At 37.4% G+C, this 15,231-nt stretch overlaps 1 protein-coding gene across 1 annotated transcript; it reads right to left on the minus strand.

Moving 5' to 3' along the window:
- Positions 1–2,007: 2,007 nt before the first annotated feature.
- Positions 2,008–8,104, minus strand: LOC125498956 (peroxidase 21-like). Its single transcript, XM_048647312.2, has 5 exons — positions 7,946–8,104; positions 5,382–5,530; positions 5,085–5,279; positions 2,991–3,156; positions 2,008–2,627 (listed from the first exon to the last, which is right to left on the minus strand). The coding sequence occupies exons 1-5, from the start codon at positions 8,007–8,009 to the stop codon at positions 2,221–2,223; spliced, it is 981 nt and encodes a 326-aa protein (XP_048503269.2). The 5' UTR covers positions 8,010–8,104; the 3' UTR covers positions 2,008–2,220.
- Positions 8,105–15,231: the final 7,127 nt, after the last annotated feature.

A 15,231-nucleotide genomic window follows, 5' to 3' on the forward strand; every position in this document is an offset into this window, starting at 1 on the left:
ACTCTTGAATATGGCAGGTAGGTGTACCCTTATCAAATCAGTCCTTAATACCTATCCCCTCGATGCTATGCAAACTAATGTTGTTCCAGTAGGTGTCCTGAATGATTTGCAAAAAGATGTTAAACGTTTCTTGTGGAATAAGGTAGGTCAAAGACACTACATTTCTAGGACTTCTTGGGACCAAGTTTGTAAACCATTGATGACAGGGGGTCTGGGGATTAGGAACCTAAGAAATTCGAATACTTGTTTCATGGCCAAACTGGGGTGGAAGTTCCTAACTCAACCTAATAAGCTTTGGGTCCAGATTTTGAAAACAAAGTATTGTAAGGGTACTAATTTTTTAGATGTAATGCCTAGTCCAGCTCAATCAGGTATTTGGAGGGACATCCTAAAAGGCAGGGATCTCTTGAGGGCGGGTCTAGTTTTAAATGTTGGTAATGGGGAAGACATATCTTTATGGTTTCATCATTGGGTTGGGAATGATCCTTTGTACAAGCATCGAGACATTATTATTCCGGAATCAAAAGCTCATTGGAGAGTGGCTCACATCATTCGTAATGGGACTTGGTACCTGGACCATATTGCTTCAATTCTTACACCCGAAATTGTTGACTCCATCAAAGCCATCCCTCTTCCCAAATTTACTTTAGTTAAGGATGGATTAAGATGGAGTTTTTCTAAAGATGGTCAATTTAACATAAAATCTGCTTATCATAGTATAGAACCTAGTGATCATAATGTTTGGCCCAATCCTAGTCTATGGAAAAAAATGTGGAAAATTGATGTGCCTTTTAAATACAAAATGCTTTTGTGGAATGGAGTTCATTGCATTCTTCCTACTCGCGAATTCTTACAAAAGAAAATCCCTCATTTTGATCCCCAATGTCAATGTTGTTGTGATGGGATTAAAATTCATTTACATCTTTTTAGGAATTGTTATCATGCTAACATCCTTTGGAAGCGTATCTTTCAATCTTTTAACTTAGCCAAAGATGTGGATATAGCTAGTTTTTTTAATAACGAATGGAATGACTGGATATTGTTAAATCTTATGCAATCAAAAAATTGGCTTCGAATCTTTTTTATTGCGTTCTGGCACATTTGGAAGCACATGAATAAAGCAGTTTTTGAGGGAGCCATGTTTAGGTCTTCGACTCAATATAACCATTTCTTATTGATCATATGCATAATAACGATGTGTTTCAATAGCAGAGCAAGACAACGCCAAGAATTAATCCCCCTATTACTTGGAAACCACCGGTGCATGGTTACCTGAAGCTGAATACAGATGGTGTGGAAATCCACAAACAAAGCAAGTGGAGGTGGGGTTATTAGAAGAACGGATGGATCATGGTTTATGGGGTTCTCGATCAGATTTGATGCTATTAGCCCAGCTGCTGTAGAATTAGCAACTATCAGAGAAGGGCTATCAATGGCCAAAGATCACAACATCAGCAGGTTGGAGGTGGAAACTGATGCTCAGGCTCTGAAGATCATGATGGATAGGGCAGAGAAGGTTCCCCATCACCAGTTTCATGCGATTATATGTGATATTGTTAAGCTGATGAAATCTAACTGGGTGGTGGTGTTTCTTCATGCGAAGAGAGATGCAAATACAGTTGCTCACAAGCTAGCACGGTTTGGCATGGAAATGGACATGGACAAGGTTACTCATACGTCGCCACCATAATGTGTTATGCAAGAGTACATGCAAGAGCTAGTCAACCCAATAGCGTAACTAGGCTCAAGTTGGATGTTAAAAACTTCCCTATGCTGGATAATTTTGTGTTGTTAATTTCCAGTTATAGAAGTATTATGACTCTATGGTGTAAGTGAATGTTTTATTAATATAACTCCTATTTTGTGTTAAAAAAGATAATGCTTACGTTTTGTAATGTTTGTGAAGGTTGAGGTTTATAGTCTTAGAAATTATTGAAATGAAAAGTTTCAAGACCTTTTCATATTTTTAAACCAAAAACTTTTGGGGTTTTGGTTATGATTTATTAATGCTTAGAAAATTCTTGTGATAAATAAACTTACAATTACAAGTTTACCCTTCCTCAAGGGCTTAATTACTTTACCTTCGTTAGCATTGAGTTTGCCATACGGGTGCAGAAGATACCTTAGCTTTCAACCACAAAGCCCATATAACAAGCTCATTGAAGCATATACATGTATTTCATACACCTAAAGATGCATGTACTACCCAAAAACCGTTGTTTAACTAGCATTCAGCCGGCTACAATGGGTCCGAATTTCGCCTTGGTCACCAATAAGAGGATTATTCTCAGACATTATAATCATGGCTCTGGCAAATTGGTCATGAAAGTAAGTATTATCAGCTGCCATGTTTTCAACAAAAGGCAAAGTTGAAGGATCTGAGGCTAGTTGCTGATCAACTAGTAGTAGCCCCTCATGGCTTAATAAATGCTTGTAGAACATGTTATCTAGCACCATGGGCGTTTCGAGATCATTTCTTGCGTATTCAACCGCATTTGGATCAGGGTCTGGTGTTGGACATCTTCTTTTCAGATATTCAGCATAATCAGGGTCTAGAGTTGGATCAACCGTTGGATAGAGTCGATTTACTAGGTTCACACAATGTACTCTTCCGACTGAATGAGCTCCTGATTCATAGAATATAATTCCAAAGTTGTCCTTATATTATCACCAAAAAATGCATGTACACTCTCTTATACTCAATATTTTTCACCAAAAAATATACCTCCGTTTTAAAATAAGTGAAACACTGAGAGCGTTTTGAAACTAAGTGTTTCACTTATTTTAAAAAGGAGGATAGTTTCATTAACTTACTGTACCATCCTCTTATTAGTCTTATATACAATAATACAAAACTGTACTGTTCCTGAGTTAATAGTGATACTGGCAAGAAAAAGTTTTAGCGATGCAAAATTTACAATCAACTCGATGAAAGAACTAGCTCGAATAGACAATTTTTTCTGTATAGATTATTAAGTGATGAGAGTTACCTAAAAGAGCAACCGTGCCTTCTTGGTCGACCCCAATGGCTTGGAATCGCGATAAAACAAGTGAGATAGTATCGTTGTGGTTTGGAAGAAAATCCTCCACTACTGCTGCATAGCTTTCTCGACTATCCTTTCGGCCTGTCTTCATTTCTATGCGTGGCCCTCCTAACTTATTAACATTGAATTTTAATGGGTTACCAACAAATATGTTCATTATAACCTTCAAAAAGCACTTCAATAATATACCTAAATTTTCCCCCAGCCCCCCAGAATCTATTTTTATATTTAGTGGTGGTTTGACATGGAAATTTAATTCTCATTTTGATTTCATAGGAGGGAAAATTTGTAATTCTCATGAATTGATGTGAGAATTTTGAATGATCAAGAGGGGTTGGTGAATAAATTCCCACATTTTGTAGGAATTTCAATTTTCCAAGATTTTCATTGCCCCACTTTTCCCGTTTTCAATCAAGCAGGCAACTATCTAATTTAAGAAATCATGGAAAAAATTTCATTCGCTACATAACTTACTGTATATTAAACAACCACTCAAAAATTTAAATTTTTGTGAGGCAAATAGACACCTTGGAAGCACTTTGACTTGAGTTAGATGTGTAAAATTAGGAATAATTTTCATTCGATAATACTTCCTCCATTTTAAGATACGTGATATGGTTTGACTTTTGTAATATTAACATGTATATTCTCCTTTAGCCATGTTTTGTGATTTTTCGATAAGGTAATATATTATCATGTCAAATCTTGTTAGATACGTCTTCATGTATATTTTCAAAATACCAACCTTTTATAATTTTTACTTATAGAAATTAGAGATTATTTTTTCATATATGCATTGGCAAACTTTTTAAAAAAAGTGTACCAAGTATTTTGAAAAGGGAGTATCAAATTTTTGATCTTGTTTGAGATTAATCAACCCTTCCTTGTATTGTCTATACCCAAACGATTATCTCTATTATATAAGGGAAGAGTGAGCTATGTCCCCCAATAAATTTATTTAATTACCTCTTAGTAAATCAACTACTCTACCAAAAAAACATGAAAGAAAATCAAACTCAAATATAGCATAAAAAAATTAACAAAGAAAATTATATCAATCAAATACTTGATCAATCAATACACAATCAAGTAGTAAATCAAAATGAAAAATATAATCAATTAATAAAGTGAAATGATTTAATTAAAATAAAATACATTGTTGATAAAATGTAAAAAAAATCCTTAATAAATCTGCTAACATTCTTCTATTACTCATGAGTTTTAATTTAAAAATCTTAAAGAAAGTATAAATAAAATAAATAATAAAAGACGGATTTAGTTAAGTGATATACGCTAAACTAACAAAATTAGCAAGCCCAAAAACATGTCTAATGTTCCAATTTTACCTTTATTTATGCCCAAAAAAATTATAAATTATGTTCTAAAAAAGTGAAGCACGCATCGCGTGCATAAATTGTTATACTACATAAGGGAATAGAGGAGGCTACAAGATGTCCTCTATTAAATTACTAAATTGTCCTTATAATGTTGAAATTTTAAAATTACACAAATATCCTTCAATAATATTCATATATACATAAATATATAACTTATCAAAAATAAAATTGTCCTTAGTTTTTAATTTTCTACAAACACAATTCAAAAGTAAAAAAATTACACAAATATAGAAGACATCTCACAAGTATCACTAACAAAATTATTTATAATAAATTTAAATTTGTGATAAAAATAAAGAAATACAGAGTAAATAATTAACCAAATTGAAAAATTAGACGATAAATCCGGTAAAAAAAAAAGTTAAACAAAATAAAAGAAAATAAAATTCTAAAAAATGAGTAATGAAAATACTTGACGTATTACGAGTATATGAAATTAAGCAGCTTAAGATTACGAAAGTTCGCCTAACTCAAAACATGTTATCGCATGCATCCCGTGCAAAAAATGCTAGTATAAATATAGGCAAGCGACCATTTGACTTCTTTTAACCATATAATATTGATGATTTGAACAACTAATTAAATGGAATTTAGACTAATGATGGGTACTTTTTGTGCCCCTAAGATTATATTTGGAACTCACCAGTTCAACACCATCTCTAGCTGAAAGAGCCACAATATCGGCGCAAGATACTGTTGCTGGACATTCATTTTCAAGTGCTTCTTTGATTGTGTTAATATATTTGAAGTTTCTCATTCCAAAATTCCTGGATGATAATTTTTCGGACTCTATACCACTTGTTTGATCTTCATCCAATAAAATTGAAGCATCGCATGACTACATGTAAATTAAGACATTCATAAGTAAATAATAACATTAATATAATTATGTTCATGTGTCAATTAATGATAACAATTTCCAAGGTCAATGTATATATACCTTAACCATGCAATCATGGAAGAGATTTCTGACCCATGAAACGGCTGTATTTCCATGCTTATGGTACAATTTAGTCACCTCTTCTTTAACAATAGTTTCAGCATTCGGACAAGAATCTGAGTAATAGTTAAGATCTAACTGGCTTGCTCCTGATCATTATAATATATATCCATCACATGTTAAAAAAATTTCACGTCAATTTTTTTCGTTTACAAATTAATGCAATAAGGCATATGTTGTTCAGGAAAAAAAAAAAGGGATGAGGTCTAATTACAACTATACTTCATAATGAAATTAGTACCCTTCCCCAAACGATCTTTGATCATGGACCTAAGGATTTAATGTGAGTAAATATATGGGCTTTTTTAAACCGCGAGTAAATATATACTAATAATGACTCAGGGCCGTCCCAATCATTATGGAGGCCCTGTGCAACTAATATAAAATGGGGCTCTTAATTTTTATTTTTGTTCAGAATTAACCATTTATTAATTTTTTGAACATTTTACTAAACATGAAATGTTGTTTCATCATCATTGAATCAGATGGCGTGCAGAAGCTCCTTCTTCTACCCTTATTTTATTTACAAAATTACTCTCTCTTCATATTAGCATCACTATCAACGTATATTTTTTTGGGTGGTAGAGAGCAACTGAGAGCAATGATGTAGATTGGTTTGATCTCAAGTGTTGGGTATGACCCCACAAGATTTTAATATCAAAGTTAGATGACATCCACATCAAATTATAATTAGTGCTCGTAAAGGATTGGAGTTCTCAAAAATAATTGTTAATGTTAATTGCTACTTCCTCCGTTTCTAAATAAGTGCAACACTTCTTGTTTCACGTTTGCCAATGCACTATTTTAACTATTAATATCTTCAATTATCAATAAGTAAAAATTATAAGAAGTTGATATTAAAAAAATTCACATTCAGATAAATCTAACAAGATCCCAATGATTATGTTTTTCCTAAAATGTAAATCACCAAAGCTAATTTAAATTTAAAGTGTAAATAGTAAACACTATGCAAATGTTGCACTTATTTAGAAACGGATGAAGTATTTACCAGGTAGTGTGTAAATCCCCTTAAAAAAGGTAGTGTGTAATATTTAATGCAATAAAAGTTAAAAGAAAATCAAGCGTTTTAATGATTGTTTTCCAAACTATTCAACTGCATTTGGTGAAATACATAGTGACATAAATACAAAAGTATTGACTTGGAAAAAGAAAAAAAAAACCGATGTTGGGCAATACTAGATTCGAACACTTGCATACTTTTAATTTAACAGAACTACTAAATTCAACTATCTCTAATTCTCTATGTACGTGGCAGCAGATTGTATATAATTAGTTTTCAGTTTTGGAGGCCCATTTCATTGGAGGCCTATTCAAGTGCACCGGTTGAACATGCTGTTAGTCGGGCCTTAAATGACTATTGATAATAGTATATAGGAAAAATTAACATGTATAATCCCAATTTTACTTGTTTCTCAAAATTAGTCGAACTAATAGTTTTCTATATATTATAGACCTAAAATGAATTAGTGCATGCAAGAGAGAATTGATATCTTGGAATATTTTGAAAAGGTCCCATCAAAAGTTTGAATTATTTTTGAAATAATTTAAAGTTGAGATTATTTTGAAAATATAGGTAAAAATCGAGATTATTCATGTCAATTTCTCCTAATATTTATAAAAACAAAACAACACTTTTTTGTAATAATATATGAAACAATAGTATTTATATATGAAATATGGAGACCTCTTTTCTTATTTGTGGGGTTAATGGAGGCCCTCCTTTATCATATTTGAATGTACTACAAATAATTTAAAACCTATTATTGTCAATACTGGTTATTAACTTGTACTAGCTCAAATAAATAGTAGTTGATCAAACAAAAATAACATATGTACACAAGGGTTTTTATAGCATATATCCACAATTTCGTTTTGCTGTTGACTGCAATTTTTAAGATCTCGAGGCCTGCTTAGTATCACGGTTAATTTTCAGTTTTTGATTTTTATGATTTTAGAACTTCATAATGAGTTGTATAATAAGGTTAATTAGTCATATTGATAGTAAACATGCTCATTTTCAAAACTGATAACAAAAAACAAAAAACTATTTTTTCTAGTTTCCTTTTTTTTTTTTTCAAAAAACTTAAAAATGAAAACAAAAAACGATAACAAATCGGTCCTAATGTTATTCTTTTCAATTAATTCAACATTGACAAGTGACAACATATGCAATAGAGAAAGTTGTGACTAGGTCACTAGAATACGGACTCGAACTTAACCCGATGTAACTTAATATATAACTTTTCACATAATCATATACAGTCTCAAATTTTATCTAAGTCACATGCCTACTCAACTCAATATTTACCTAACTCTAATTTAGTGTAGACTGAAAATCAATAAGATCTAACATGAAACTAACACAAACTAAACCTAATTCAGACTTCAACATAGATGATATAATTTAAAATTGTAGATCCAATTAGAAAAAATAACATTTGCCTAATGTAAAACTCCAAGGAAGAAAGAATCTAGGAAGATACCAAGATGAGATTGATTTAGTAGTAGCAACAGGAGAAAGTAGTGGATATAAAAGTGGAAGCACATGTTCGTGGCTTGATTTTTTCTGTATGTTCTCTGAGTTTTGTACTGGTTTTGTTTGGCGTGCTGCGCTTGTTCCAGATTGAAGAAGTGTTGACATTAAATAGGCAAATATTGTCAGCAAAAAGTTCCCAAAGAAAACAAATTTATTATTTTGGAAGAAAAACTATTAATCTAAGTGCAGCACTACCAGTTTTGCGGGCTTATTAAATTTTGTTGACCACTAATCCATTATGTATGATGGAGATAGCCTCCACAATTGGTTATATGCCAAACCCATTACCGAAATATTTACATGCCTCACTTGTAACTTTCGGTTTTGCTTAGTGCTTGAATCACCATGCGACTTAGAAAAACCTGTTAAATCAATGGAACGAATAATAATTTGTTCTTATAATAAATGTCTTATTAAATAAAAAAACATATTATTATACTATTTTCCATTATCGTATTACTTACTATTTAAATCAAAGCTCATTTTGTTTAAGGAAATATGCACAAAGTTAAGGAAGTCTTCTCTTAAGATTGTGCCCAACTGATTTATTCTAAGAAAATAAAGAAATTTACAATCATGATTGGGATCAACATCTTTGGATATCTAGCCGAATGCTCAAGGATAGCAAGGTAGCCAATACTGCAATTGACTTCACGAAAATATTTTATTATGGATCATTAGTTTTTATTGTAATTATGCCTCATATCACTTCTTTAGAAATAATTAACTCGTGTGAGATCACATCAACTGTGGCGGATTTAGAAATTATATGCAACGAGGTCAGTAATCATAAGTACCCAAAATAGTAATGTGAAGGTAAGTCGGGATCCTTTTTACTGTCGACTGAGTCTCTTCTACTAGTAATGAACACTTCTATCTACATTTATACAATAGAAATCAGTTTTTTTTCCTCCATATTATTTTCCTCCAAGTGGGGTCAAGTCACTGCACTCGGCACTCCCATCAACATGCATCTGCCACTGGATGGTGCTGCTTGATTTTAGGCATGGACCATTGTTTTCTAATTCCCTAACCCACGAATTGCGAATTGCGAATTGCGAAAAGCGGATTATGGTCGGTTTTGGTTCATTTTTGGGCAAACTGGTAAATTGAAAATGCGAATTGGGTAACACTGGCCTCGACCATAGGAGTGGCGCGTGGCGCGAATACTGAACCTCTCAAATAAAAAAAGGAGGCTATAATACTGAACAATTGGTGTTGTTGGGAATGTTTGTGTTAGTTCGTTTTGTATAATACTGAAGGTTAATCCAAATTAGAAGATGAAGTAGTATTTGGAAAAATTGAAGGATTATATCCATAACCAGAAGTGCACCTTTTATACTATGATTTAGGGTTTATTTGGGGAGATGGATAGGTGTTTAAAGGTAAATTATACAAGCACTTTTAGCTTGTTTGGTCTTATGTCTTTTCTATGAGCACATGTTGTAATGATTATTAAGAGCAATTGTATTGATCTCCAATATCAGTGGCCAGCTCTTTTTTTTTTTTTTTTATTTGGTGAACACAGCAACCCATACATAAATTAAGCTTTAAAAAGATCCTTACAATCCCTCACAAGAGGTTCCATACAATAATTAGGGGAGTGGGGAAAAGCCTAGTTACATTACAATCATATTCCGATAAACGAAAATACTTAGCTAATACATCAACTACACTATTACGGCTCCTGCAGCAGTGCTCAATCTTCACTCCCGGCATCATCTTCCACAACTTTCAGCAGGTAAAAATCATTCTAGTGTATTTGTTAGAGTAGTCAACTTGGTCTTTTAAAAGAGAAACACCAATCGCACTGTCTGAATAAATGGTTGCAACCATAAATCGATTATCCCTGGCTATAACTAGACCTTCATACATGGCGTTTAATTCCGCGGTTAGAGGATCTAAGGCATAACTTCTCCTCCCGAACCCTAAGGTCCAAGACCCATTAGGCTCTCGGACCACCCCCTATTCCTATCGGATCAGAGACTCTTATAAAAGACGCGTCGACATGAATAATGTGTGAGTTTGGGTCAATAGTAAGTGGATTATACGGGTTTTGGGGTTGGTTTTCACTGGTTTTAAGGGCTTGGATGCGGTTACGAGCTTGCACACTCGCTCTGTATATAACTACGTTTGCCGGGGATGGGTTAGAGCCCTGAAAACAACATTCATTTCGGTCTTTCCAAATCTCAAAGCATAAATAGGGAAGAGGATAGGCCAACTAATGTTCCGGAAGTCAAACTCAATCTCGCCATTAATTCGCAACCATTCCTGGAAGGAGAGATTGCGGGGTATGGGCGGCGCACACGTCGTCCATATATCCTGTGAATGCGAACATTCCCTAATGATATGAGTGGAATTCTCCGCCCCCACTACATCGGGGACAAGAGGCATCAGTCGCAATGTTATGAATAGTGAGCATATTTCTGTGGGGCAGGCGATCTAGCCAGAGGAGCTAGAAGAAAATTTTTAATTTGGGTTCCCTTTTCCCTTTCCATACCCAGTCTAAGTCCACCTCAGGAACCTGTATCATTGACGCATATGCATCCCCCAGCGAGACGCCTCGGATACGAGTGAAGTGGGGGATAATTAAGTCATCGACATCCTTGGGGAGGGGGATACTCCTAATCTGGTCACGGATAAAAAGAGGGAGGTCTATAGATGGTTTGTCGAAATTCCAAACCCCATCCACTATTAAATCCCGAACTTTCAACGACTCCTCCTCTTCTCGAAAGGCCCAAACAAATACCCGCGAACCGTACCCACTCTTAGCCAGCTATCGTCCCATACCCTGATGTGCTCACCATTCCCCAAGGACCAGGAATTATGGTCTCTTAACATATCCCACCCTTGACCCATATTTTTCCATAGAGTGGACCCATTTTTGAACTCTGTGGCCTAATCTTTGGATAAGTATTTGGATCTTATCACCTCCTGGGCGAGGTTAGCCGGGGCTTGCGGTAGTTTCCAACCAAGTTTAGCCATATAAACCTTATTCATAAGACCCTGCTCCCTAATTACCAAACCTCCACAACTCAAAGGCTTAGACGTCTTTTCCTTGCCAACAAGGTGGATTCTCTTTCTATTTTTGTGTCCCCCACAGGAAGTTGTTACTGATTGTGTCCAGCTCCTTATGGGTTGCTGTTGGGAAAACCGTCGCTTGCATATAGTAGGCCGGGATGGCAGAGAGGGTAGATTTTATGAGACAGAGTCGACCCGCTTTGGATAGATATTTAGTTTTCCACATGGCCAATTTCGTCTTGACCTTATCCACCACAAATTGAACTTGCGCTCTAGTCGGCCTCATATGAGAAATCGGGAGGCCCAAATAGGTTCCCAGGTTCTCATTCTCTTGAACTCTCAACGTTTCCTGGAAGAGATCCTTATGCTCCTGAGGGGTGTTCGGGGAGAAAATGAGCTTACTTTTCATCTCATTAATTTTTGACTCAAAAGGCGGCATAATGTTTCCATGGTATCCCTTACAGCGTAGGCTGTATCCTCGTCAACCCTACCGAAAAGCAGCAGGTCATCCGCAAATAGAAGGTGGGAAATAGGAACTTTCTTCCTCCCAACCCAGAAGGGGGTCCAATCTTTCCTATCACAAATCTCCTGGATGGATCTAGATAAAGCTTCCAAGCAGATATTAAACAGATATGGTGACATCGGGTCCCCCTGTCGCAGGCCCCTAGAATGTTGGAACGAGTTCGTTTTCCTCCCATTAACCAACACAGCTGAGGAGGCCTTGGACACACAGTTCATAATGAAATCAACCGACTGGGTGTTCATATTACACATAAACAACCATTCCCTAACAAAACTCCATTCCACGCGATCATATGTTTTTTAAGGTCAATCTTTAACGCATACCACCCCCATTTCCCTTTCTTTTTATTCATTAAATGGAGAACTTCAAAAGCGACCACAAGGTTGATATCAGCCCCTCTGCCTTTAATGAAGCTATTCTGGTTCTTGGAGATCCAGCCGGGGATGACATTTTTCAGCCTATTCACCACAATTTTTGTGACCACTTTATACAAAGTATTGCATAGGCTTATGGGACGAAACTGTTTAATAGTCTCCGGGTCCCTTTGGTTGGGGATGAGGTATATTAGAGCTTGGCTCAGGTCTCCAGGAATCTGGCCCTGTTGGAACCAATTACTGATATTTTCACCACGTCCATGCCAGTGACATCCCAAGATTGCTGGAAGAATAAAGGAGGAAAACCATCCGGCCCAGGGGCTTTCAACGGTTTCATACAAAATAAGCTTTACGGATTTCATCGTTACCCGGGACTTGACTAATATCAGTTTGGGATGGGTCCGACGGATGATCCCGGTACGTCCTAGGGCACTCTATGTGTTCAGACGAGTAGAGCTTGATATAGAACCCCAGGATATGAGTGGATATTTCGGAAGGGTTTGTAATAGCATTCCCACCTCGTCTCTTAAACATAAGATTTTACTACGGTTTCTCTTGATAATCACGCTCTTATGGAAAAATCTGGTATTACGCTCCCCCTCCTCCATTCTTTCTAGCCTACTCTAGGTACTCCATAGAAGCTCTTCTTGATCCAAAATTCTCATCAACTCTGCTTGGAGGTTAGTCTCAAGGTCCTGGTGATATACAGAAAGAGGATTGTTTTGAAGATAAATCTGGGTACCGTTAAGTCTAGATGTTATGTGTCTCTTACGGGCATACACGTTTCTAAAATGAGATCGATTCCAATCAGAGAGCGCAGTTCTTGTTTCTCCTAGCTTCTCCTCAAGAAGAGTGTGCATATTCCATGCCTGGTTGACAACCTGGAGGTAGTTTCTATCTAGGGTCCACATGGGCTCGAACCTAAACGGTTTAGGCCCTACCGATTGGTTTTCGTTGTTTAACTTTACTAGGATAGGGCAATGATCTGACGTTATTCTGGGAAGGTGCCGCACATATAGACTTGGATCCACTCATCGTTAGCCACCCACGGTCCAGTCTCTCATAAATCGAGTTATTTTTCCTTTTATTTGTCCACGTATATTTAGGTCCATTACAGCCAATATCGATTAGATTGCAGTCATTCATCGTAGTGCTAAATAGTGCTTCCCTAGACAAAGAAATTCTCCTACCCCAAATTTCTCACTCTGACACGTAACCTCATTAAAGTCTCCTACTACTAGCCAGGGTTCACTCACACTCCCAGCAAAAACTTTAAGTTCCTCCCACAATTTTCTCCTAACATGCTTCTTAGGACTCGCATAAATAGCTGAAAACAATAAGGATGTATGAATATTACGTACCTGAACGATGCCATGCACGCCTTGGGCCCCGTTCCTAAAGGGTGGCAGTCAATCACACTCGAATTCCACAAGAGAAGGATCCCTCCTACAAAGCCGATCGGCTCCACAAGGAACCACGAGTCCATACCAAGGCCCTCCACAATATCTGCCGTTCTAGCTCTAGTCACCCAAGTTTTCTACCAAGACAACCATGGATGGGGAATGCTGGTTGACAAGAAGCTGAAAGTTCGTAACAAAGGATGGCCGGCTAAACCGCGCACGTTCCAAAAGAGAATGTTCATCCCTTCAAAGAGGTTGGGTGTGTGAAGGATTCTCTGTAGAACTCCCTCGTTTCCTAGAGCCCAAGGATCTACTTTGGTTCCTGTTTTGGAACATGTCCACATCCTTCGATGTCGCCAAAGAGCCATCTCTGCTTCTTGCGGGTTTCTTCTCCCTCTTGCCTCGACCCTGATATTGTTATCCCCAACTGGCGCATAGGACGGTGAAGCCGGGCTAGGATGATTGCATCTGTGTTGCTCATTGCCATTTCTCAAAACGCCATTGAGTTGATGAGAACAACCGTTCTCGTTTTCGGCAGTATCGGGGCCGGGTCCCACCAAGGGCCCAAGTTCATCATCAAACACTGGTCTTCTTCCTCTACTACGACCTCTTTTTCTAGAAACCACTGTATGAACAGCTTGAATAGTGGGGGGAGGTGTGTCGCCACCTGGAACTGGGGAATGGGGGGCTCCATTATCTCGGAATTTGCATACATGATTAGTTCCTTGTATGTTTCGGGACACAGCCTCGGGTTTATAATCAGCGCCTTCACCTACTTCAAGCTTATGTCCGAGAATATATGAGGATTCTCGGTGTCGGGGAGAAGATAATCTATGAACCCCGGATTCAGCTCTGGCATGAGCGGCCTCACTAGTCGGTTGTACATGAGGGAGGGGCAGTTCCTCCAGCACCATTCTCGAGGGGGGGGGGGGGACGGAGGTGGGGACAAAGGTGGAGGTGGAGACGACGGGGAAAACTGATACACTTCTTGGGGATCCATTTTTTGTTTTTCCGAGAGAGTGGGGGAAAGTTTTAATTTGTGGGTTTCTTTAGGTGAACTGGGCTCATATAACTGGGGAGGGTTTAGAGGTTGCGTGTTGTGTTTTAACGGTGGTGTAGGGTGGCTGGTAGCCTGCAACCCATCATGAGGCTTTTTTATTGAGGAGACAGGTGCAAGAACACCCTTCTCTTGTAGGCCATGCTCACTGCCCATTTCTTCAACATCCTGGAGGGACGCAAATTTGTTTGTAGTAGGAACTGGGTGTTCTGTCTCTTTGAGGGTGACAACCATCACCGAAGCTTCAGAGATAAAGCCCAAGTCAACTTCAGGTCTTTTCATTCCCTCCCTCACTGCTTTTGATTTTTCTCCCTCTTTTAGGAGTCCACCTACTCTTGGAATGGCCCACTAGATAATTCTTGGGCCTCTCAAAATCCTTCCTAACTTTACTCCCCCTCTTTCTCCTGGGTAAGTCCACGCACTCTCCGATACACCGGACGTATCTTCCTTCTGACCATCTTCTTTATTTGAGTTTTTGCTGAATTTTCACTAGACACGCTTTGTTTGAGTGCCCCACCAAATTACAATGGCTACACCAACAAAGGCCCTTCCACAAATACTAGCTTCTGGGTGACTCCTCCTATATGGGCGGTCGTCGGAAGTTTCTTTTTTCCATCTACCAACGTACAAATGGCCACATACCTTCTTCTACCACCCTCCAAAGAGTGGGAGTCTATTTTTATTGTTTTCCCTACCCCATTACCAATTTTCTCGAGAATTCCACGTGTATAAAGCTCCATGGGAAGTTCCGGTAAGTGAAGCCAAACCGGGTACTGGTTGATACATGCCGATGACGTTGAAACCGGCGCGGGTCCATGGTTGGACCAAATCAAATGTCCAAGAATGAACCANCACGAG

Source organism: Beta vulgaris, chromosome 6 (genome assembly GCF_026745355.1).
Source record: "Beta vulgaris subsp. vulgaris cultivar EL10 chromosome 6, EL10.2, whole genome shotgun sequence".
In the NCBI taxonomy this organism is placed as follows: domain Eukaryota; kingdom Viridiplantae; phylum Streptophyta; class Magnoliopsida; order Caryophyllales; family Amaranthaceae; genus Beta; species Beta vulgaris.

What these genes read in the sequence shown, in the direction of transcription:
- LOC125498956 (XM_048647312.2), bottom strand. Translation starts at nt 8,009, where the DNA reads ATGTGCTTCCACTTTTATATCCACTACTTTCTCCTGTTGCTACTACTA. An exon ending in ACTAAATCAATCTCATCTTG is followed by an intron (nt 5,531 to 7,945) that starts GTATCTTCCTAG and finishes TATAATGATCAG; the next exon opens with GAGCAAGCCAGTTAGATCTT. An exon ending in AGGCACGGTTGCTCTTTTAG is followed by an intron (nt 2,628 to 2,990) that starts GTAACTCTCATC and finishes TCTATGAATCAG; the next exon opens with GAGCTCATTCAGTCGGAAGA.